General features: G+C 48.9%; 1 protein-coding gene across 16 annotated transcripts in view; it reads right to left on the bottom strand.

Moving 5' to 3' along the window:
- Positions 1-1,466: 1,466 nt before the first annotated feature.
- Positions 1,467-22,530, bottom strand: part of MSRA (methionine sulfoxide reductase A) — a 357,530-nt gene continuing 336,466 nt past the window's right edge. For all 16 annotated transcript variants that reach the window (XM_073232766.1, XM_036998852.2, XM_036998851.2 and 13 more), the window contains one exon: positions 1,467-2,234. In XM_073232766.1, the coding sequence (XP_073088867.1) occupies positions 2,070-2,234 (165 nt within the window). In that variant the 3' untranslated portion in view covers positions 1,467-2,069. The remainder of the gene's footprint in view (positions 2,235-22,530) is intronic.

Genomic DNA, 22,530 nt, shown 5'->3' with positions numbered 1-22,530 from the left:
ATTCAGAGTATTTACCTCTTGCTATGCCACAAGGTCCTTCCTTGAAAGGACCTGGCTTCCCTGTCATTTTTTATTTTGTCCTGATCTGAGTACAGAAGAAAGTTGGCCTAAATTTTTCCCAGATTCATGATGTACCATCTGCATGTCTCTTCTGCATCGTTCAGATCGCCCAGCTTTGGGGGTGTATCTCTGGCCTAGTTTTCCCTGGGAGAACACATTTCTTTCAGGCACCTCCCTCAAGTGTCACTTCTCAGGTCCCTTGCTCCCCTGTCAGCAGATCTCTATTAGAATCCCCAGCATTCAATCCTCAGACCCCTTCTCTCTACATTCTTTCCCCAAATCATCTCAACTAGTTCCACAGCCACCAATATCATTCCCAAATTTCTCTTCCTCAGGTCCCTCCCAAGCTGCAGACCCACCCAGCAAATTGCCCCACTTGATGTTTCCATGAGGACGCACAAGAAGCGTCTCAAATTTTGTGTGTCCAGAACTGATTGATTCATTCTCTTCTCTCCCCCCCAACCTACTCTCTCACAAGTAACACCACCTTCCACTGAGTTGCTCAGCCTAGACAAAAAAGGTGAAACTTTACAATTCTCCAATGGCCACCAATTAAATGAAGTAAACAAACAAAAATCCCATTAACATCTCTTAGAAGATTCTACGTGATCTGGGTCTTCCTGAGGGTCTTCCTGAGATCTCTGTCCAGCACCCTTCCTCATTCATATTGTTCCAGCTCCGCTGGCCTTTCTGCTTCTCAAACACTATAAAGTGCCCCGTCTTGGGCCATTTATACTTCCCAGCTCTTCCATTTGGAAAACAATCTTCAATCCCCCCAAAAATGGGGGTGCTGACAGTGAGTAGATCTACTCCACTTAGATATTCTTGATGTGCTTAAGACCCAGCACAAATCCAGGAGGGAAAAGAAAGAAATGGGCTAAATCCATGGGGAACAATATCTATTTCTAACTCTTCTGCCCCTAAAGCTCTGCTCTCTCCCAGTAGCTTCTATGTTTCTCTTTGTGACATTCAGACCCTTCAGTTATCAAGTTTCACTGTTTCACTTCCCTGACCAACAGGAGCTAAAACAGCGCACAGCCGACTCTGCAGCCTCCAGACACAACGTATCCCATTTACCACCTTCATGTCTGGTCAGGGCCTGCAACGATCTTGCTTATTCACGTGCCTTCATGTTTTTTGCTTGGGTCCCCCACTCCTTGTCTGGGATACAAGGATTCTCAGGGCAGTGTTTGCACATCTGCTATCTCCTGGCCTATTCCCCAGGCACAGCTGTACAGGTGTGTAGAAACCACGATTCTCACTAAAGCTGCAAGGAGTTAGAGGCATACCTGTTCTCCCAAAATTTCAATCCTATCTCCCATGCTGGGGAAAGCCATTTTGAAGCTTTTGTCTTATAATACTTAGAAATATCCTACCTACACAAGTAACAGACAGGAGAGACAGCAGGCAGCTTGTATTATCAGGTTCTAGATTTTTATTAGAACATGCATTTCTCATAGCTCTAAGCAAAGCATTGGAATTCATTAAGCGAAACTCACATCTTTTCTCTGCCCCAGGAGGGCTGAAAAGGGAGGGGAAGACCCTCACACGTGTACAGGATCAAGAGAGCAAAGTGAATGATTCACTGAGGCTGTCAATGCTTACAAATTTTAAGGCACTGGAGGGCAGGAGGGCATGAGAGGGGGACCAGGGCACAGATAAAGGATTTCCAACATTCCCTGCCCTTCCCAGCGATCTTCAGCTTCATTCCCTAGCTTCCAAGGCAGCTGCAGGCACAAGGGTGACAGTGCCTCCATGATCCTCATTCAGGCTCCAAGTGGCCCCGCAAATATCACAGCTCCACCCCCCCCAGAACTTATCAGAAGATAAATGACATGTTATCAACTTGTCATTGCACTTTTTGTAAATCGTACCTCAATGAACATTTTGAGGAGTGCCTCTGTGCCCTGCATACTCCAAAAAGCCACCGATGTGGGCCAGAAAAGAATTGCTCAATTTGTTGAAAGCGTTTCTGCTGTGACCTCAAGGGCCGGCCACATAGGGAGAAATTATTTTTTAATACCCAATGGACAAGACACTCCAGTGCCCCCAAGGCCGCAGTATCCGTCGGGGTTCTTGCTCAGGTACTGCTGGTGGTAATCCTCTGCGTAGTAGAAGGGCTGCCCCTCCCGGACGTCGGTTGTGATCGGGCCATAGCCATGCTCTGAAAGAACCTGTGGAGAGAAAGGGGCCGTCAGGACGGGGTGCTGGGCAGACGTGGTCCCAAGGAGGAGGGACGGGAGGTGGGGCTGCGAGGCAGGTGGGCCTGGTGGCCTGGGACATGCAGGACTTCCCAGTGGGTCCTTCTGGGCCGGATCTCCATGCCCTGTGCCTCAGGTGACCTGGGCTCCGGCCTCAGCCACCGCAGGCCTGGGGAGTGAGGTCAGGGGAGGACGTGGCCTGAGGACCTGGGCAGGCTCGTCACTGCCCTCTGTGACCTAGTTTAAGGCCTGGTGGCATCTGCTGCCAGAGAAAGAATCAGACACGTAAACACCAGTTGGGGAGGAGAGCAGAGCTATTTGGGGCAGGAGACAGATCAGGAAATAGGCTTGTTCCCCACGGACCCTCATTTGTCTCCTTCCCCATTGGACTTCAGCTGTGCCCTGGTTCTTCCTTGCTGCAGGCTGCTTGGAGTACCTGAGCACAAGGCCAGAGACCCACCCGGCTTCACCGATGCAACGTGGGGCCCTGCCTTGTGTTTTCCTGAGGGACCCTGCTAGCCTCTGCTGGCCTGTGGTCCCTCTGAGATGAAGTCGTCCCGTCGGCAGAGCAGGCATCCAACATCAGTGCCCATGACGACTCACTGACTCACCGCTGCCGTCTCCCCTTGAGCATTTTCACCTTTTCCCTGAATCTCCCTCCAGCCCTCCGAGCCGGAATGAGGCAGACTGAAGATGTGCCGCCAGGCAGGCGGGTAGCTAAGGGACAGGATCTGTGCCAAGGCAGGCGGGTTGGACCCCGCAGCTCAAGCAGCCAGTTTCCTAACCGGGGTTAGAAATGAGAATGAGGAGCCATTCTGACTTCAGTTTTGACAATTTTTTGCAAACGAGCAATTATCGAGGGTTCACCATATGCCACTCTGTGCAAAGACTTCACAATGTTAATTTTAGCCCCACGGCAGCCATATGAAGGAAGCACCATCATTATCACCCATATTTAAAAGTGTGTCAGATACCGTGTCTTGATCCCTGACATTCCCAGCTTGCCCTGGTATTGCACAGGCTGGAAGCGGGGAGACTATGTTTCCCAGATACTATTGCCAGCAGCATTCCAGTTCAGGTTCCACCACTGAGGGAAGCATGCACACAACCTGGCAGGCTAGACCCAAGGAGAAGCCACTGTTTGCAAGGTGCATTTGTGAGCATGGGCACAGGTATCTGCAGAGAGCGGACCTGAGGCTGCGTCAGCTGCCCCTGAGAGCCAGTCACTGTTGTGCCAAGGCATCAGCAATGATTTCCAGCAATTCCTGTAACTTGTTGGTCCTGAAATCCAGTGTGCCCCCGACCTTCACTCCAACAGCTTTTCCAGTCAGTGATTCTGGGAGCACCGACTTCCCTTCGTAAAATCCACCTGCTTGAAATACCACGATTGTTCCGCTTCCATGACCTGGCCACACTGACATGGTATTCAGCGCCAGGGTTGTTTTCTGGAATCCAGTCCCCAGTGAGATGAGAATCTGGGATTGCTTGACTGTCCTGGTTTGATGTGGAGTTAGGAATGACCTCAGTGTGAGTGGAAAAATGGATCAGAGCCTGCAGTGTAGGCGGTGACATATTTACTTAAATTATCCCTACTATTTGCCTGTTAGAAGTGCCCACTGGAGGCGGGCTGTGGGGCAGTAGGCGGCTATGGCAGGGCCATATTCTGGTGAAGACGGCAGGTACAAGGTCTGTGGGGTGTTCTGGCAAAGGCAGACAGCACTCAAGAGCTTGTAGAAAGAAAAAGATGTCAAGTCAGGACTTGACATTCCAAGTTCTGAGAGACAGAGACCTACTAGTACTGATTTAAAATAATCTCTTGTTTCTTGCAGCTGTATCCAAATACCGAATGAAAGGCTTAATCCTGAGGGTCCCAGATTCCCAATGGAATTCACCCGCTCCCTAGGTCTGAAGCCCAGAAACGATGCTCATGTGTGGTTGTCCCCAGAGAGCTGGTCCACTCAGACCCTGCCCACTGAGGGATGCTCCCCTCCGCTGCAGCGGACTTGCTCATTGCGTACCCAGATTCAGAAAGGACCTCATATTTTGACCCTTTAGGTTCACTGTCTCCGGAAGCTTCTTCCTCCAAGGTAGGGGGCTCCCCTCCTCTCCCAACAGCAGCTCTCACCAGCCCCTAAGAGGGCAGCATCCCTTCAGGAAGCAGTTGGAAGGGGGGCCCAGGCAGTACCAGGCCTCTGCCACAAGGGGGCAGACACTTCACTTTGATTGGAGAGGAAAAAGCCAAGAACAGTGATGAAGGCCCAGGGAAGGCAGAGCTGCAAGCTGCCTCCTGCACCGTCCGCTAAGCTGGGACTTCTGGCCGGTTCTCGGCAGGCGGCAGACCCAGCGGGAGTCACCGGCCTGCGGGTGACTTTGCCCCCCTGCACTGGGCCAGCGGCCTCCACCCAGGGCCAGGCCCTCACTTAGCCCAGGGCCGCAGCTGCCCTCCAGCCTCGCTCTAACCCGGGGAGAGGGGGCAGCACCCACAAAGGCCAGGTCACCTCAGCCCTCCCAGGGCCTGTTTCCTCCCGGACGCGAAGTCTTGCCAGACACACACGCTGATGCAGTGCAGGGGCCTCCACGGGGACTGCCTGTTTGAGGCCCTGCCTGTGACGGTCAGGTTTGCAGCGTCAGCTCCACTGCCTGGGCTGCACCCTCGCCACACGCCCCCTCCCACGTGCTGGGCAAGCCACAGGGCTCAGCGGAGCATGATGGCTGTTGGGGCTGATTATCCCCAGATGCTGGGCGAGCACATGCTGTGAGAGCCCCTCCTGAAGCCACAGAGCAGAGACCCCCCCATCCCCCAGGGCCCGCCCGCCCGCCGTGCTGGGTCCAGTCCACCCCCAGGGACTCACTGCCCTCGCTGGTTTCTCTCTTCTTTCCCTTCCTCTCTGGGCACTACCCTCTTGGGTCGTGTTGGACTGTGTATCTCCTGAGCATTCCCTTCCCTTGCACGTGACCCCTGGAATGCTCTTTCTTCTCTTCCCCAAGGGCATGAACTCCTGCCCATCTCTCAGGGCCCCGGTCACATGCTCCCCGCTAAGAACCCATCCTGAGGCCACGAGGTACACTTATTCCACCGCCCGGGCTCCCACGACTGGCCTGTCCCTTACAGCGTGTGTGGCATTGCCTACAGCTGGCCTTGTTTCTCTAAGACACCTTTGTTCTCTGGCAAGACACACACCTGACCGTGTGCTCCTTGACATCATGGACTGTCTTGTTTCTCCACCTCATCACAGCACTTGATACATAAGAAATGAAGGAATTAATAAAAAGAACGGCAGTCTTGGGGACCTCTTGACCTTAGTGGCTTCCACCTGGGTCCCTGCTGCTGCCTCAAACCAGAGCACCTCCTTGGGGATCCAGGGAGGAACATCAAGGAGCTCGGACACCAGGGAGCTCAGGATGCCACTGCCCTTGGCACAGGCCCCAGCCACTGCCAAGGGTGGGTGTACCCTTCCTATGGTGGCATTGCGGCAGATGTGTCCTTGCAGGGAGAGCAGTCATCTGCCACAGAAAGATGGCCCCAGCATCACCACAGCTCCTGAAAAAGCCCATTCACTCTCCTGGGGGTGAGTGGAGAATGGGAGAGGTGAAGGCCAGGTTGCAGGCAACCCCCGGCCCCCAAATCTATGGGTCAGTGTGGCCTCCTGCCCAAGCTGTGCGGGGGCTGGTGGGGTGCCCTCAGCCTCCTCCTACATCACCCCGCACATCAGTTACGGGGTGCCATAAGCACTGTGTTACTGATAATGGCTAATAAAGCAATGTTTCTGAGTAACTTGCTTCTCCTTAGTGAGTTAGGGCAGATGGAAGGCTCTCGATCCATGCGTGACTCCTCACTTGCCCCCAAACCCCAGGGGGCGATGAGGGGGTTTCAGGAGGGGGCAGCCATACTCCACAGCCCGCATGGTCCCTCCCGCCATCCCTGCAGGGAACGCACGCTGCTGATAGCACACTCCCGATCACAGTGATACGGACCACATCCCCCACCAAATTTTCTGGTATCTTATCAAAAGGAGGCTGTGCCCAGGAGAGTGGGCCGCCCATGGACAGTCACGGCTGACAGGGCTGAGAGCAGCTGCAGGGAATGCTCCGGCCTCAGGCACAGCAGTCCTCCCGGGATGAACCCCGGGGGGCCCAAGGCTGGAGGGCCCTCCTCCTGCACCAGGCTGCCGCCACCGCCACCGCCAGGGGGCTGCGTCCTTCCTTCAGGCTCTCCAGAGCCACCCTGTGGTGTGAGGCAGGGGCTTGCCCAGTCAGAGCGACCCAGGTTGGCTCAGAACCCCAGCGCCCAGCCTGTCCTGTCCTGCACCAGGCTCCAGGGCTGCATCCACCCATCAACCACCACCATGGAGAGTTGGCCTTGCACACCCCCTTCCTCTGCAAGGTTCCTCAACCACGGCCAGCTTCTGAGCTCGTTTGTGGCATATTTTTCCTGCTGGTTTTTTAGAGAGAAGGAAGTGGGGTCCGACTAAACTAACCCACTCCAGGGTGATGCCTGGTTCAGGAAACCTCTGGAAGGGCACCCAATAGAGCTAATCAGCCATGCTTTCCTCACAGAGTCTTACATTTCCCATTTGTGGACGGTCCCAGGAAGCCTTCCATGCCTTTACTCTTTTATCTTTTTCTTCCTGGAAGCAGCTTTATCTGTAAAATGGGCACAGCACCCCACGCACTGTGCTACTGCTGGGGATCTCAGCTAAGGCACGGAAAGGGCACAGCTCTCCGGCATATGCTAACTGTGTGACAGTACTTGCTCTCTTTCCCATCAATGCCCCCACTGGAGGAGAGCTAGCCCACCCAACGTGCCCTCCTTAAGTATAAGGTCTGCATTCGCACCCCCTCGGCCCCGCATTCCGTGCTTCTGCAGCTCTGCAGCCCACCTCTGCGGGGTAAGAGAAAGTTCAATAAGCCGGCAGAGCCCCCCACCCCACTGCTGCCCAGCACAAACACCCCAGGAAGTCGCCAGGCCACCCCCTTACAGACGGCCTGCCAGCAGGGGTTCCCTGGGCCCACCCATCTTTCCAGGGCTGTCTGCCTTTTAATAAAGTTAGTGAACACGTGATCTCACTGCAACCTGCTAACCAGCTTCTTGGCCGAGGTTCTCCATGCGCCCAAGGACACTGGCGTAGTGAGTGGAAATGACACACTCTTAAAGCACCTTGAAAACCCTCAGTCTGTGGGGCACAGCAGTGCAGGCGATGCTGGACACCCACAGGCGAGTTAGCGGTGTGTCGAGGCTGAGAGGCCAGCGCCATCTGGAGCCCTCACAGTCGTCCCCAGCTGCAGTGCCCCCAGAGGGCTTCCTCGCCCACTCGAGTCTGCAGAAGCTTTCATTGACTCTGCTTTTTAGGGAGGAATTATTCTCATTTCTCATCAGAGGACAGTGAAATCCAGGGAGAGGAGGCTTGTCCAAAGCCACTTGCCAGTGAGCTTCAGAGCCAGGCTGGAACCCCCATCTCTTGACTGCTTCCATTACTGCCAGAAAGACGCTGCCCCAAGTGGCCAGATAAAGATGCTACTTTCCCCTTAGAGAGTGACAGCTCATTATTTCAAAATATCCAAAAGAATTCTAAACATGGACCATCGTCTATCTGGATCATATTCTCTCCCCATCCTGCTCACGTCCCTGCAACTCAAAATGTGTTATATATATTTCTCAGGTCATCTCATTGTTTTAAAAACCGTGTACCTCCAACTTTTCCATTAACCATTTTTAGATATATGGCTCAGTAGCGTTAAATACCTTCACACTGTTGTGCAGCTTCCTCCACAAGTTTTCATCTTGCAAAACTGCAAGTCTGCCCCACTGAACACCAACTCCCCATCGCTCTCCCCCAAGCCACTCCCATTCTATTTTCTGTCTCTGCGAGTTTAACTGTTCTGGGCACCTCATGTAAGTGGAGTCATACTATATTTGCTCTTTTTGTGACTGACTTATGTCCCTTCGCATAGTGTCCTCAAAGTTTGTCCATGTTGTGGCAGGTGTCAGAATGTCCTTCCTTTTCAGGGCGGCATCGGCACCACATTCCGCTTCTCTGTTCAGCCACCAGTGGACACTTGGGTTGCTTCTCATTGGGTTTTAGCTGCCAAGTAATACATCTTGCCTCAGGACAAGCACACCCCTCAGCCGTCACTTAGGTAGTTCCTGGCCTGTCTGCAGCTGTCGCCTCCTGTTAGGAGGTCAAGTCCCTCCAGGAAGCGCAGAAAGAGCACAACGGCGACAAGGCTCACTGCAAATGTGAAGCTAACTCTCTTTCTAGTCCCCTCTCCACCGGCCCATGTGCAGTGGCTGCACTATAAGCTGGGAAATGAACACAGAAATCTCGTCTAAGGCCACTAACACAGAGAGTGCCAGGAGGGCCTGCCTCCCATCCACCCAGAGGGACAAATGCCCTCCACAATCCGAATCCCATCTACTTCCCAAGCACCGTCTGACTCCAGGAAATGACAGAGACCTACTCAAAGTGTCAGGAAAGGGGAGTTTGTTTCAAGCGCCAGGCTCCATATGATTTTCTGATGGATGTCAGAGGGGAAGCATGCAGGGCCCCCCAGTGGGGCAGATGTAAGCTGGGGTGCTCCCCCTTTCCTTATGTCATTTCATCGTGCCAGCAACCCTGCCAGAGCACAAAGATCACTGTTCTGACTTTACCCGACGGGAAACTCAGAGGTTAAGAACCATGCTCAGATTCCTGTGCCTGGAGAGTTAGTGGGAAGTCCAGGAGAAGGATCCAGGCCTGTGGCTCTGGGTCCCCTGTGCCTTCCCACACACATGCTGCCAGCATGTCCAAGGCCGGAACTCGGGGATGGAGGACTAGTGAGTCTCCGAGGAACAGAACCTGTTCTGGCAGCCATGTGTCCGAGGTGCAGAAGTTCAGTCTGCTCTCACCAAGAACCTTGTATTGGAATTTCCCAAACAGGGCAGGGAGGCAGGAGAGGGGACTGGCTCCAGAGGCACAGAAGGGTGTGTGTGTACGTGCCCATGTCTGTGGGAGAGGTGTGTACACACTTGCATGTGAGTGTTCACGCACATGTGTGTATACAAGTGGGTGTGAGGACGCCATGTGATATACATTCAGTCCCCACCTTAGAAGCTGGGACCAGCAGACATCTTTCACATTTTAGAAAATGCATCGCTATAAAAAAAGAAAATTCATGAAAAGTGTTCTTAACATCTTTATGGGGGTGGAGGGGACATGGATTCCCTTTAGAATCTGATAAACTCTATGGACATTCTTCCCACATGAACTCAAAATGTCTTATTTGCTTATAATTTCAAAGGATTCTATGACCCTGCGGAGTCCACCCAGGGGCCCCATATTCAGAACCTTTAGAGAAGGCCACCAAGTCCAGAATCGTCATGGCAACTGCGCATTCCCCGTTCACAGGGCTCTGGAAACACGCAGGCCTATCCAATCGGCAACGGGCGTTTTCAAGGCCGACAACCTTAGTTCCAGTCCCCATTTGAAGGCCCAACGAGAAGCGACTGTGCTGCCCATGAGAAACCACCAGGAAAGGAAGGTACGTGCAGCTCAGACTTCATAGGATTCTTATTTCTTTAAAGCCTCATCATGTCTGATCCAAGCAAACCTTATCTTTTCCACCCACTGAAAGAATTCAGCCTTTGTCTTCAGTGTTTTTATGTAATTATAAAATGCAAATATGTGTTTTGTTGTATCTTATGGTCATTTAAAAAAATGTGTGCATCTTATGATCATTAAAAAATGTGTTTTGTTGTATCTTATGATCATTTAAAAATATATTTTAATGGTAAGATATTAGTTTCCTGTAACTGAAATCCAGTTTATGATACTGAGCCCATAGGAAATTGGGGTTTGACTTTAAATAAAGTTCCACCTGAAACAGACGCTTTAGAGCAAAAAGCTCTGGGGCAGGATGCACACCTGGACGCTATTCCACACTCCGCCCTCTAGAGGCAGCAGGGAGTGGGTACTAGGCACAGAGCTCCTGGGTTCCTACTCTGCCCTACTCAACTGAGGCCCCTTCAGTCCCTTCCAGATTGAATTCCACTGAATCCTGTGCTACATTTCCATCATGCACATGGGTGTGTGTGTGTGTGCACGCCTGCACACACACACATGCACACACACACACCCTGCAGGCTTAATAAACTCAGCCAACGCCAATACCCAAGTCAGCAGTTTATTCCTTTGGCAGCTTCTTGCTGACCAGATTGCCATCAATCAAAACTTCTGGGAAAGGATATAAAATGACTGGCATAGCTTTGAAATAAAACCACGAGAAAGAAAAACACCATCTATTCTGAGCTGAACAGAGGCTCACGCTTTTCCGGGTCAGGCCCACGCAGATCACCCACAAGCCCGCAGACATGCGGCGACCAGGCTGGGCCCCACCTGTAGTGGTTTAGCCCCAAGCAGGAGGGAGTCAGCAGCTCATCTGCAAAACCAGAGGGGACCCTGGAAACTACAGGAGCTCTGGGACCATGGACTCACCTGCTGTGAGTCAACCAGTGGGTGGCGGCCCACGCAAATCAGGGAGTGCCAACGACCCTGGAGCAGTGTGACCTTGACCAGGCAAGAGCTCCAAGGGGCTGGAGCCTCTGTGGAGCCCAGTCAGCACTGCACTGGCCTGCTGGTGTAACTGAGGGGGGAAAGTGGAAGGAGAGGCCACACATTTAGATCTAATTTGGTCCACTCACAAAACCTGCTTAGGCAAATGGTGGCCTCTGGGTGGAATGACTCTGGCTTCTCAGAACAGCTGCAGCATTCCTGTGCTCTGGCCTTCCCCAGACTCCACAGTTGTGTGGAGCAGTTAATGGCTTCCATTACCTATTCCTCTGCATCCCCTGCACCATCAAGGTAAATCACAAGTGCCTTCTGAAGGCAAGGATATTGTTCTCGGTTTGCAATGCAAAGTGATACAGCGACAAGCTGAGGTTCATCTCTGCAGAGAAGCGAGAGAGGGAAAGAGTTCAGTCTGGCCAGTAGGTTTCAAAGCTCCTCAGAGTGGGGACAATGGGCCAGCAGCTTGTTAGAAATGCAAAATCTGTCTCCCGCTAGACCTACTGAATCAGAGTCTGCATTTAAAAACCATCACCAGGCGATCCCTGTGCACATTAGAATCTGAGCTACGCTGCTCTGGCAGATGGCGTGGCAGTCTGTCTTGGTGGTCACCAACTTCCCTGCCCACCCCTCTTGAAGTCAGTTGGCCCGTGTGACTTGCTCTGGCCAACAGGCGGCAGGTGGGAGGGACACCTGCCATTTCCGGGCAGAAGCCACGGGATGCACTTCCCCTCTCCAGAGAGCGGCTCCATCACTCTGGGTCTTGGGTCTTGGCGCTGACAATCTAGAGCAGTGTCTCTACACAATATTTCATTTCCTCTATGATAGTTCCCTGGTTTTCCCTGGTTTGGGGTATGATTCTGAAAGATCATGGAAGACAGACCCAGCTCAGTGTAAGCCACTCGCAAGACCTCCGTAAATAAGTTTCTTAACTCTCCAACTCAATGAACTGTTTTCAGCAATCATGGTGGGGCACTTGCTATGCGCCATGAACTGTGACAGGCATTAGGAGTATAGAGGGGAGCAGGACAGTCCCTGGCTGAGGCAGGTCCCAGTGGAGCAAGGCAATAATGACAGACATGTGAGCGATTACATCACAGGGCCCAATACAAAGCAGGCAGCAGGCTTGGTGTCACCCATGTGGGACTGAAGGAGAAAAAATTCCCTGTGTTCAAGCAGCTTACAGTTTAGAGAATTCAGGTCATACGATGAGGATGTGACGGCCCAAGGGTGCGGAGTGATAGCTACAAGGTAACGAAATGGAAGCCACGCCCACATGCTGGGGAGTCGGGAGGAGTCCTGTCCATCCTTCAGGGGGTCAGAACTCTGCTAGAGGACAACACATATGTGCACACGCAAGGCAGAGGGGTGCACAGGCCTTTGAGGCTGTGGAGGAGGGAATGATTAATCCAGCTAGGAAGGTGGGTCCTGGGGAGGTGGACTGGGAATTTCACAGCCGGTGGCTGCAAGGACAGGCCTGCCCCAAGTGAGTGGACGGAGGGCAGGAGGCTTACGTGAGGAAGGTTGAAGGGCCTAGAGAGGAGGCTGGGGACCGGCAGGAGGAGATGAAAGCAGATGGAGTGCACTTGACAAGATCAGAGGAAGCACCTGAGCCCAGGCAAAGCTGGCAGGTACCTGAGACTCACCTGCTTGCCTGCAGCAAGGTCCTTAAAGGCCAGTTGAGCCTGGGTGGGAGGCAGGGCAGAGGTGGCCATTGCGGACTTTCCCGTTGCTTAGGTGTTGAGTCACCCTTTACCTCCCCCACCTGACAAATAGCAAGCACCATTCCCTGCCTGCAGGGGGCACTGCATCCTCCCTTCTTCCCCGCTGTGCCTTGAAAGACAGAGCCCCCCGCTGGCTAGGCTGGGCAGCGCTGCAGCCCCGACTGGAAAGGAGAGAGGCTGAGCTGGGAGTCTGCAGACAGGGGGCGCAGCTCGGGGCTGTTGGGGGGCAGTGGGCCGCTGCCCGTTTGCTCCTGCGTAGGCAGGCTTCTCCACCCCGGAGGTGACGTACAGCAATCTGACATTCAAAGACTGCTGGTTTCTCTGGATGTGACCTTCCCTTAGAGGCCTGCTGGTTTTAAAAAGGAATTCAAATGACGTTTCCTATATGAGTTTCCTTCTCCTGGCTTTCTCTTTACAGGAAATGGAACTCTCTCATTTTCTCTCCTCCGTAAATCTCTCTAAAGGGTTATAATCTGCTTTTTCATATCTGAAATCAATTAACTACAAGTTCTGTTTTTGTTACATTCTTACTTATAGTATACAAAAGAATCCACTTGTCACTTCCCAGAGGAAGCCAAGGACACTGGCTTTCACCTTGGGGATGAAATGCAGATTTCGTTAAAAGGAAACGAAAGATCCTTCATTCTGAAACGATGAATAGAAGAGACCTTAAAGCAAAATGCCAGCTGCTTAAGTTTAGAGCATTGAATTTGGCAAGGTAAAGGGATCTTCCTGAATATTGCCGTTTCTCATTTATGAATTTCAGCGGTTCAGAGCCGCAGGAAAGAAGATTTATTCCAGTTTGAACTGCAGACAGAGTGGCCAACTGTCCTAATTTGCCCAGGACTGGGGGGCTTCTGAGGATGCGAGGCTGTCAGTGCTAAAACTGGGGAAGTCTGGGGCCAGCTGGGAGGGTGGGCCGCCCTAACTGCAGAAGAGGTGAAGAAATGCACGTCTATGACATTACAAGCCCTAGGCTGTTTCTTTCGTGTGTCTGGGACTCAGTTTCCTCAACTGTAAAATAAGGTCAAACTAGGAGGCTGCCCGCCTGCTAACCATGTTCTCCTGCATCCCAGAGCCTCTTCTAAACTGCTTTTATTGAAATACCTGTATTATGGAGATCATTTGCATACCATGAAATCCACCCTTTTAAAGTTTACACGTTAGTGTTTTTAAGCACAGTCTCAGAGTCATGCAACCATCCCATTTTTTTTTAAATCTCTTCCCCAGACTGTATATTCTCAATTTACTTAGCTTCATTTGCTCATTTTTTCTTCTGCCAATTCAGTCCCTGTAGTGATTTTTCTTTCCACTTAAGTTATTGTACCTTTGAATTTCTAATTAGTTTTACTTAGTTCTGGACTTCCCGTGGAGTTCTTTTCTTTTTTTCCCCATAGTTTCTGTCTCCTTGTTGATACTCTTTATTTGGTGAGCCATTGTTCTAGTATTTTCCTTCAGTTCTGTAAGCCGTGGTTTCCTTTAGTTCTTTCAGCACATTTGTAATAGCTGATTTAAGTCTACCTAGTAAGTCTTGCTGGCACGTTTCTTGGTCTCACGATTTTTCCTCAAGAACAGAGCATTTGAATGATATAATGTGGTCACTCTGCAAGTCCGATCACCCACCCCCTCCATTTGTTGTCTTTGCGGCTGTGGCTCTTCATTAGTTTGGGGACTTTCTTGGACTAATTCTGGAAAGTTTTTATTTCATGTGTGGCCGTGAAGCAGTTTTCAGCTCTGCTCATCTTTCTACCCTCCCTGCACAGGGCCTCAAGGTCAGCCAGAGACGAGAGATCAGGGTCTCCCGAGGAATATACGTACGTGCCGCAGTTTGGTTACCCATTCTCCAACTGAAGGGCACTTGGGCTGTTTCCAGTTTGGGGCTATTGGGAATAAAGCTGCTATAAACATTCAGGTGGAGGTTTTTTGTGTGGACTCAAGTTTTAATTCTCTCAAGTGAAAACCTAGGAGTGGGACCGCTGGGCAATGTGGCAAATGTATATTAAACTTGGTAGGAAATGTCCTAGTGGCTTTCCAAAATGATCGCACCGTTCTGCATTCTCTCCAGCAAAGTCTGGGAGTTCCTACTGTGGCTCTACCTCCTCGCCAGCATGCCTATGGCTATGATTTTGTAATTTCGCTTCCCTAACTGGTGGGTGCTGGTCATTCAGTGTGGTTGCAATTTGCTTTTTCCTAATGATGCATAATGTGAAGCATCTTCTAATGTTCTTGTTTGCCTCCTGTATACCTTGTTTCGTTAAGTGTCTGTTCAAATCTTCTACCCATTTTCTAAAAAAATGGACTTGTTTGTTGTTCTTGTAGAGTTTTGAGAATTCTGTATATATTCCGAAATTGTGTTTTGGTTTCAAATGCATAAACTCTTCCCTGAGACTTTGGTATGGTCTGTTGGGTGTCTTAGTTCTCCATCTGTGACATAATGCTTTATGTTGTATATTGCATAGAACACCTCTATATATCTGCATATACATACATACACACACACACAAAGCTCCTTGAGCAATTTTCTTTTTCAGTTAGGCAAAAACATGTATTGTGTCCCAATAAATGTAGACATTGTCCAAGATACTAGGTCACCACAATTGAATAGCATATGGCCCCTGCAGATGAGAAACTTTCAGTTTTAAGAAATGTGTTTTTAAGTTGGATTAAATAAGAATGACTTCATGTAATACATAAGCTTTTTATATATAAAGATATTTGTTCAAACACTAAAACAAGTTCAATATGACTTTATAATAGTTGCTAATTATCATTAGTAAATCCTTTCTTTATTTGTCCTCAGAAATATCCCTCAATATATAGCTCCTTGCCTAACGTAGCATATGTTCTGAAAAAATGCAGTTCACATTAAAAGAATTCTGCTGTCTTTTAAAATGGATACCCCTGTATTCTGGGCTCATGATATGTGATGAAAGTCACACCATGTTCACTTCAAAGACAAAGTGCACCGACTCTGAGCACATCTGAGAACACACCGTTCCCCTTCCGACAGGCAGTGTGCATGAAGCAGTTCCGAAGGATGTTTCACTTAACTCCAGCAGGACTATCTATCTGCAGACTTGCTGGAACAATCTTCCCGGACACAGAGCAAATTAACTTACTTTCAACAGTACGTTAAAAAGCAATCACAATTTCTTAAAATCCTCTTACTCTGAGTTTAAAAAATGAGATGCAGCAACTTCACTGTTTTTTTATTTACTGATTAAGACAATAAAAGTTGTGCTCATTTCAACATTAAGAAATCAAAACCTCCTTTGAGACTTTCTCTGCCCTGGAGTAGGTTACATCTGTCAAGTGCAAACAGGCGGGCCAGCTTATGTGAAGAAATGCCCCTTGGGGCAACAATATGTATAACCTCACCCTGTATTGTCTAGGGATAAGAATTAAATGATTGGAATTTTTTTATTATCAAAGGAAACTAAAAATAGGACTCTAAAATAAAATAGATGCTGTAAGACAAAATGCACCTTAGATATATTTTGCTTTAATGCTTAGCTGCCAGCCTCACATGGCAGAGAATATGTGATGATGTTAAATAAAGAAAGAAAAGAAGCTTTTGTTAGTTTGCTCTAAAGCTTAAAAATGACACTGTGTGAGTAAGTGGAGGGTGGCCTGCAAAAGACTGTCTCCCCGCAGCACCAGCGGTGTGCGGTCTAAAAGCTGGAGATGAGCGCACATTGTTTTCTAGTCTAAGGTGACAGCATTTCAACTTCTAAGCAGCCATCATTGGAGGCCTCTCGCCTCTTCGGTTCTTCTAGTTGCTAATACAGTGACAAAGGAAAAAATAAAATCCGCGTGGAGATAAGATGGAGGGGTCTGGATTAATGAAGACTCTCCATTCAGGCTGTGTAAGCTTCTTAGCAATGAAATACAGCCAGGAATCTTTTTTTTTGAGAGAAGAAAGGAAGAGAGAGGAGGAGGAAGGGAGGGAGGAAAGAAATAGGAAAATGGAAAAGAAAGATTCCAAAATAGGCTATGGCTCTTCTTTCCCAAAGCATAATTTCAATTTTCTTCAAAGCTCAGAATGGATGAAGAACTGGAACTCCCTCAAGAGAAGATGGCAGGAACATAAGCTAATTATACAAATTAAATTTGGTAATAGAATATAATCGGCATGCTTTCTGATTAAGACATTATATACCCATGTTAAGTGGAGTTAAGACAATGGCACTATATACTTAAAGTTGCACTTTGTATCTCAAAGTATCAAAAACTCCTTATTACATCTCCAGGGGTTCTCAAGTAGATTGTTTGTACAGACTTGCATGACAAGAGGGGGCGAAGCTCTACTCCTGGCTCTACCCAACCACACGACCTTGGGGCTTGGCCTTCTCTTCTGCAAAATGGGGATAAGACACCTACCTCTCAGTGCCATTTTGAGGAATAGATGAGTCCATATATTTGAAACAACACATTCCATTTTGGTAGCACTGCTCATTCTGTGTTAGTTATCTCTGAAGATGCTCTGCCTTCTCTGGGCCCTTGGATTGTTGTACTTGGAACTGAGCTGGCAGAGATTATACTCAGTGAAGATGGGAACACCAGAGCCTAACCAACTGAAATCTCATTACACCCTTTACTGTTTTTCCCCAGTACAACAAAATGAGTGACTTAATGTTTCCTGTCTCTTGCAGGTTTTTGGCATTTTGAAGACAAAGCCTCTGGACCAGACTTCCCACTTCTCCATCTAGTGGCCCTTAGCCAAGAACTCCATCTACATGTGACTACTGAATGTCTCAAGTTTCTCAGCTACATGCATAAGCCCACGAAACCTGGTGCATAGCCTTGGCCAGGACTAGCGTCCCTCCAAAACAACTCCTGGCCTGGAATGATGTCAGCCCCGGACACCAGGATACTTGCAATATTTGCGGCTGGGCCTCACAGCAAGCTCCACCAGGGGGTAACCCCATCCACCAGCCAGGCACAGCCAGGCTCCTCAGCCAGATGTGCCAGGGGCCAGTGCCACCCACCTGCCCACCCATAGCAGTAGTGGCTCAGTCAGAACAGGAGGGTGCATGCAGCCACACAAGGGACTCCCCTGGAGCACCTGATTCTCATGACTAGTAGGGGACTGTATTTCTGGGCTCCACAGGATTCTACATAAGGCCACTACCTTTAAGACCCAGACACATAACTAACCTACCTAATCTCCCAGACGAACACAGATGAAAAAAAAATCTTCAACAAAGTATTAGTAAATCAAATACAAAATTAGTAAATCAAATACAAAAATTCATTGAAAGTATCATTCACCACAATCAAGTACAATTTATTTCAAGGTTACAGTGGTGGTTCAACACCAGCAAATCAATCAATGTGATTGATTTTACCTTACTGCATCTTTTACCTTATACAAAAATAAACTAAAAATTAAATAGAGACCTAAATGTAAGACCTGAAACCACAAAACCCCTAAAACACAGGCAGTTAATGCTTGGTCATCAGTCTTAGCAGTATTTTTTTGATATGTCTCCTCAGGTAAGGGCAACGAAAGCCCAAGTAAACAACTGGGACTCTATCAAATGAGTAAGTTTCTGCACCATACAGGAAACCATCAACAAAATGAAAAGACAACCTACTTAACAGTAAAAGATATTTCCAAATGATATATCCAGTAAGGAGCTAATATCCAAAATACATAAAGAACTCACACAACTCAACACCAAAAAAAAAACCAGTCTGATTAGAAACTGGGCAGAGGACCTAAATAGACATTTTCCAAAGAAGACATACAAATGGCCAAGAGATACATGAGAAGGTGCTCACCATCACGAATCATCAGGGAAATGCAAATCGGATCCACAATGAGATATCACCTCACACCTGTCAGAATGGCTGGTATCAAAAAGATAAGAAATAAGCAGCAGTCGTGTGGAGGTGGAGAAAAGGGACCCCTCACGCACTATTGGTGAGAATGTGAACTGGTGCAGCTACTACGGGAAACAGTATGGAGGTTCCTCAAAAAATTAAAATAGAACTACCATATGATCCAGCATTTCTACTTCTGGGTATCTACCTGAAGAAAATGAAAACATTTGTTCAAAAAGGTATATGCACCCCTACGCTCATGGCAGCATTATTTACAATAGCCAAGACATGGAAGCAACCTAAGTGTCCATCAATAGATGAATAGGTAAAAAGATATTATATATATAAGATGAATATATATACATAATATAAAATGCAACGGAGTATCGCTTAACCATAAAAAAAATGAAATTTTGCCACTGGTGACAACATGGATGGATCTAGAGGACATTAGGTGAAGTAAAAGGCAGAGAAAGACAAATAACTGTGTGATTTCACTTATAGGTGGAATTGAAAAAACAAAACAAATAAGCAAGCAAACAAACAAAAGCCCAGAAACAGACTCATAAATACAGAAAACAAACTGGTGGTTGTCAGAGAGGAGAGGGTTGTGGGGGCAAAATATGCGAAATAGGTGAAGGGGACTAAGAGGTACACACTCACAGTTATAAAATAAGTCATGCGGATGTTAAGTACAGCACAGGGAATATAGTCAATAATATTGTAATAACTTTTTATGGTGACAGATGGCAACTACACATTGCGGTGAGCACTTTGCAATGTACATAAATGTCAAATTGCTATGTTGTACCCTGAAATGAATATAATATTATATGTCAACTACACTTCACTTAAAAAAAAAAAGCTGCATAGCAGTGGATGGGATTGGCAGTGCCACTGGGAGAACTGGAACACAGGCCACAGAGAATAATCTTTTTCCTCTGATTTTCTCTATGAAGAAATACCTTAATCAATGTCTATTACAACCCCAGTAAAAACCCAATGTTTCTGGAAGACAAGGACTAGAGTGCGCATGCAGGGGTAGTGAGAAGACATGGAGAGGGGCTAACAGCGGACACCTTTGGGGTGTTTATTCTGTGCCAGGCACCGCCCTGTGTGCACTGCTTATGTGATGCTCATAACAGCCCCTCTGATGAAAGTAGTGTTATTGATCCCATTTCTGTGAGGACACTCAGCACAGAGAAGAGGGGGTGAACCCAGACAGTCCAATCCTGTGCTCACGTTCTGAACCCCTCACTATAGCTACCTTCTTAACTAAACAGTATTTCATGTCCACTGGGTAACAATATACCTGGCCTGTGGTATAAGATATTTATTCACATTATCTGCCTTCAATATATTGGAAGAGATTAATTTCATCTAAAAATATGAATGTTTTTATTACATATTCCCCTTTGAATATCACTACAAAGATGGAAAATAAGACTGGTCCAACTTAATGATCCTGAATACCTTGATTTCTACACTCCTCCCAGAGATGTGGCCGGTTATCTCTGGCTTTTATTTCCTGTTGGTAAGCTAGTTCTCTGTTTGTGACCCACACAGATTTTCTGCTGTGTTCCTCATCTCATGATTACCCTTGAAACAAAATTAGAATTTGGCATAGAAGCTTGCCAGGATGTCCACTGCTTTTTGTTTTAAGTCGAAGAAGTTTCTGTCCATTGAGTCTTCCTTGTACCTGTTGGTCCACTCAGAGAATCTTGGTATTGCTTGAGCAGCTTGAAGATTTAAGTGACTCCAGAGAAAAGTACTGTGTTGTTACAGACCAGGATGACTCACTCTCTCCACTCCTATCCCCTGCCATTTCCTGCGATCCAGGGCCTTCTCTTTACCTGCTTACTGAATCCTGCCACTCACCCTCCCAGAGCTGCAGACACGGCACATGCAAAACTGGAACCATTATTCTTCATCTCCCAAAGCTGTTCGTTTTCTATTCCCTCCTATCTATCAGCAGCTACCCATGCCCCAAGCTACCCATCTCATTGCTGCTGTCAACTCTGCGCTCTGATGTCTCACAGCAAGTCATGCCTATTAAGCAAATCTTGACACTCCCTCATGAACGGTTCATGAATCTTCCCCGTCCTCACCAACACTCCCTGGGCTCAGCCATCACCAATCTTTGCCTGACTGTTGCCATAACCCCCCATCTGGTCTTGCTGAATCATGTCACGACCCTAAAATCTATCCCTCGCTCTGACTATGGACCGCGGGGAGCTGACCAAGGCTGGCTGTGAGGGCACGGCTGTGTCCCGTCACCCTGTACTCGGTGAAACACCAAACTCCGGTTTTTCACATTCACAGGTGACACAAAGAAAATGTCACATCTGACAAGGCAAGCCTCCAGGCCATCCTCAGCAGGAAGCTCACTTGGTTCCCTGAGCTGACTGTATATTCCAAGGCGTTCCCAGTGGGCCTTGAACGCAGATCCAAACAACAAGATGTTTCAAAGGGATAAAGAAAACCCCTGCCTGCTTCAAAGAAAGCAAAAGAACAGGCACCGAGTAGGAGAGAGACAGCTCACATGTGAAAAAAAATATCACATCTTGTGTTTGGGAGTGTAGGCTGTGGGCTTAACTTATGCCAAGAGGGAAAAGTGGGTGCCTTGAAGCTAAGTAAGCAAGTACAGCAGCCAGGGGTGCCAACGCCTATGTACCCAGGGCCATGCCGCCCCTTATCTGCTCCTGACACTCTTGAAATAAGTTCTGGCCTGCCTGCTCTTGGGCACCCCCTGCAGACCTCTCCCCTTCCTGTGCTTTAACTACCTGTTAGGATACTCCACTTACTCTTTGACCTGGCCAAGTCACTTACCATTTCTGGACTTCACTTCCTATCTCTAAAATAAAAATGACAGTATCACCCTATAGAGGCATTAATTGGAAGTTCACAAAAAACACCCTTTAAGAGGTTATTCTCATTTTCCAAATGAATAACAGAGGCTCAGAGAGGTTCAGTAACTTGCCTAAGGTCACACAGCTAACAAGTTGCCATGATGGTTGGATACCATACGGACCTGCTAGCTAGACTTTCTCTCAGCTTCCCTGGCTGAGTGCAGACATTGCCTCCCCAGGCCCCTGCTGCCCAACACAGGTAGAGGAGCCTTGTTTCTAGGCCCAGCCTGGCCACAGGCACCAGACTGTGCCTGTCCACCAAGACTCGATATAGTGAAAATCATTAACATTTCTCCTCCATACTGGAATAGAGCAGGAAACATGGTACTTGATCCTATTCAGTTCACTAGAAATGCGGGGAGGCTTCTGCATGGAAAACCCTTGGTGAATGGCTCTGTCACCCCCCTGTCCCTCATGACCCATCACGGGTATGTGTGTGAGCCTGAGCATGTGTGTGCACCTGTGTGCATCTTCTCTCGAGTCCACCTCTAAACCTCACTGCTCCTCCTGCATGTCCATCATGTACGCCAGTCACCAGCAGGTGATAAAAGTCTGCCCTCAAATAGTCATGGATATTGGGTCCTCAGGTGCCCAAGTTCCAGGAAAAGAAAAATGACAGCTGAGGTGTCATGATAAAAAGACGAAAAAACATGGGGCACGGAATATACATTTTTTACTCTTTCTTTAAGAATCTGGCATGAAGAGCCCACCTCCTTCCTGCCAGGGATGGAACAGCAGTGACTTGGCAACAGTCTCCAGCCAGCTGTCACCCTCACCTGGTTGCCTTGGCTGGTTACTTGTGTGGAATGAGCACCCCAAACACGGTGCAGGTGGGGCTGTGGGCGGCAAAGCTGGGTGACGGTCCCAGCGATGCCCTGATCCTCCGGGGGCGGGGGACAGGTCGGGTAGGGCAGCTCTGCTCAGGCGCAGGGTGGGCAGGAGGCACAGGGGCCCCTCAGCAGGACACCCCGCTTATTCCCTCCTGGCTCTCTCCCGAAGCGAGTTGCGTGATCCCACTCCCCCAGCACTGGGGCACAGAAGCATCTTGTTACTTTAAGAAGACGAGGCTCCCAGTGTGCGTGGGACCCAGTCAACAGCAGAGCAGCTACTGCATCCCAGGAGTCTCCTTGAATGCAAGCCTGTGCTCTGGGAGACAAACGGTGGAAGCAGAGAGAAGCAGAGCCTCTGCATCCGGGTCCCACAGGTGCCGGCTGCAGCTTTGCCTCTGTGGGCTTCATCCGGCCATGGAGCCCAGGGCCATGGTGGGCAC

This window comes from Manis javanica, chromosome 3 (assembly GCF_040802235.1).
Source record: "Manis javanica isolate MJ-LG chromosome 3, MJ_LKY, whole genome shotgun sequence".
NCBI classification, from domain to species: Eukaryota; Metazoa; Chordata; class Mammalia; order Pholidota; family Manidae; genus Manis; species Manis javanica.
This window is presented reverse-complemented; position numbering and strand designations above follow the sequence as displayed.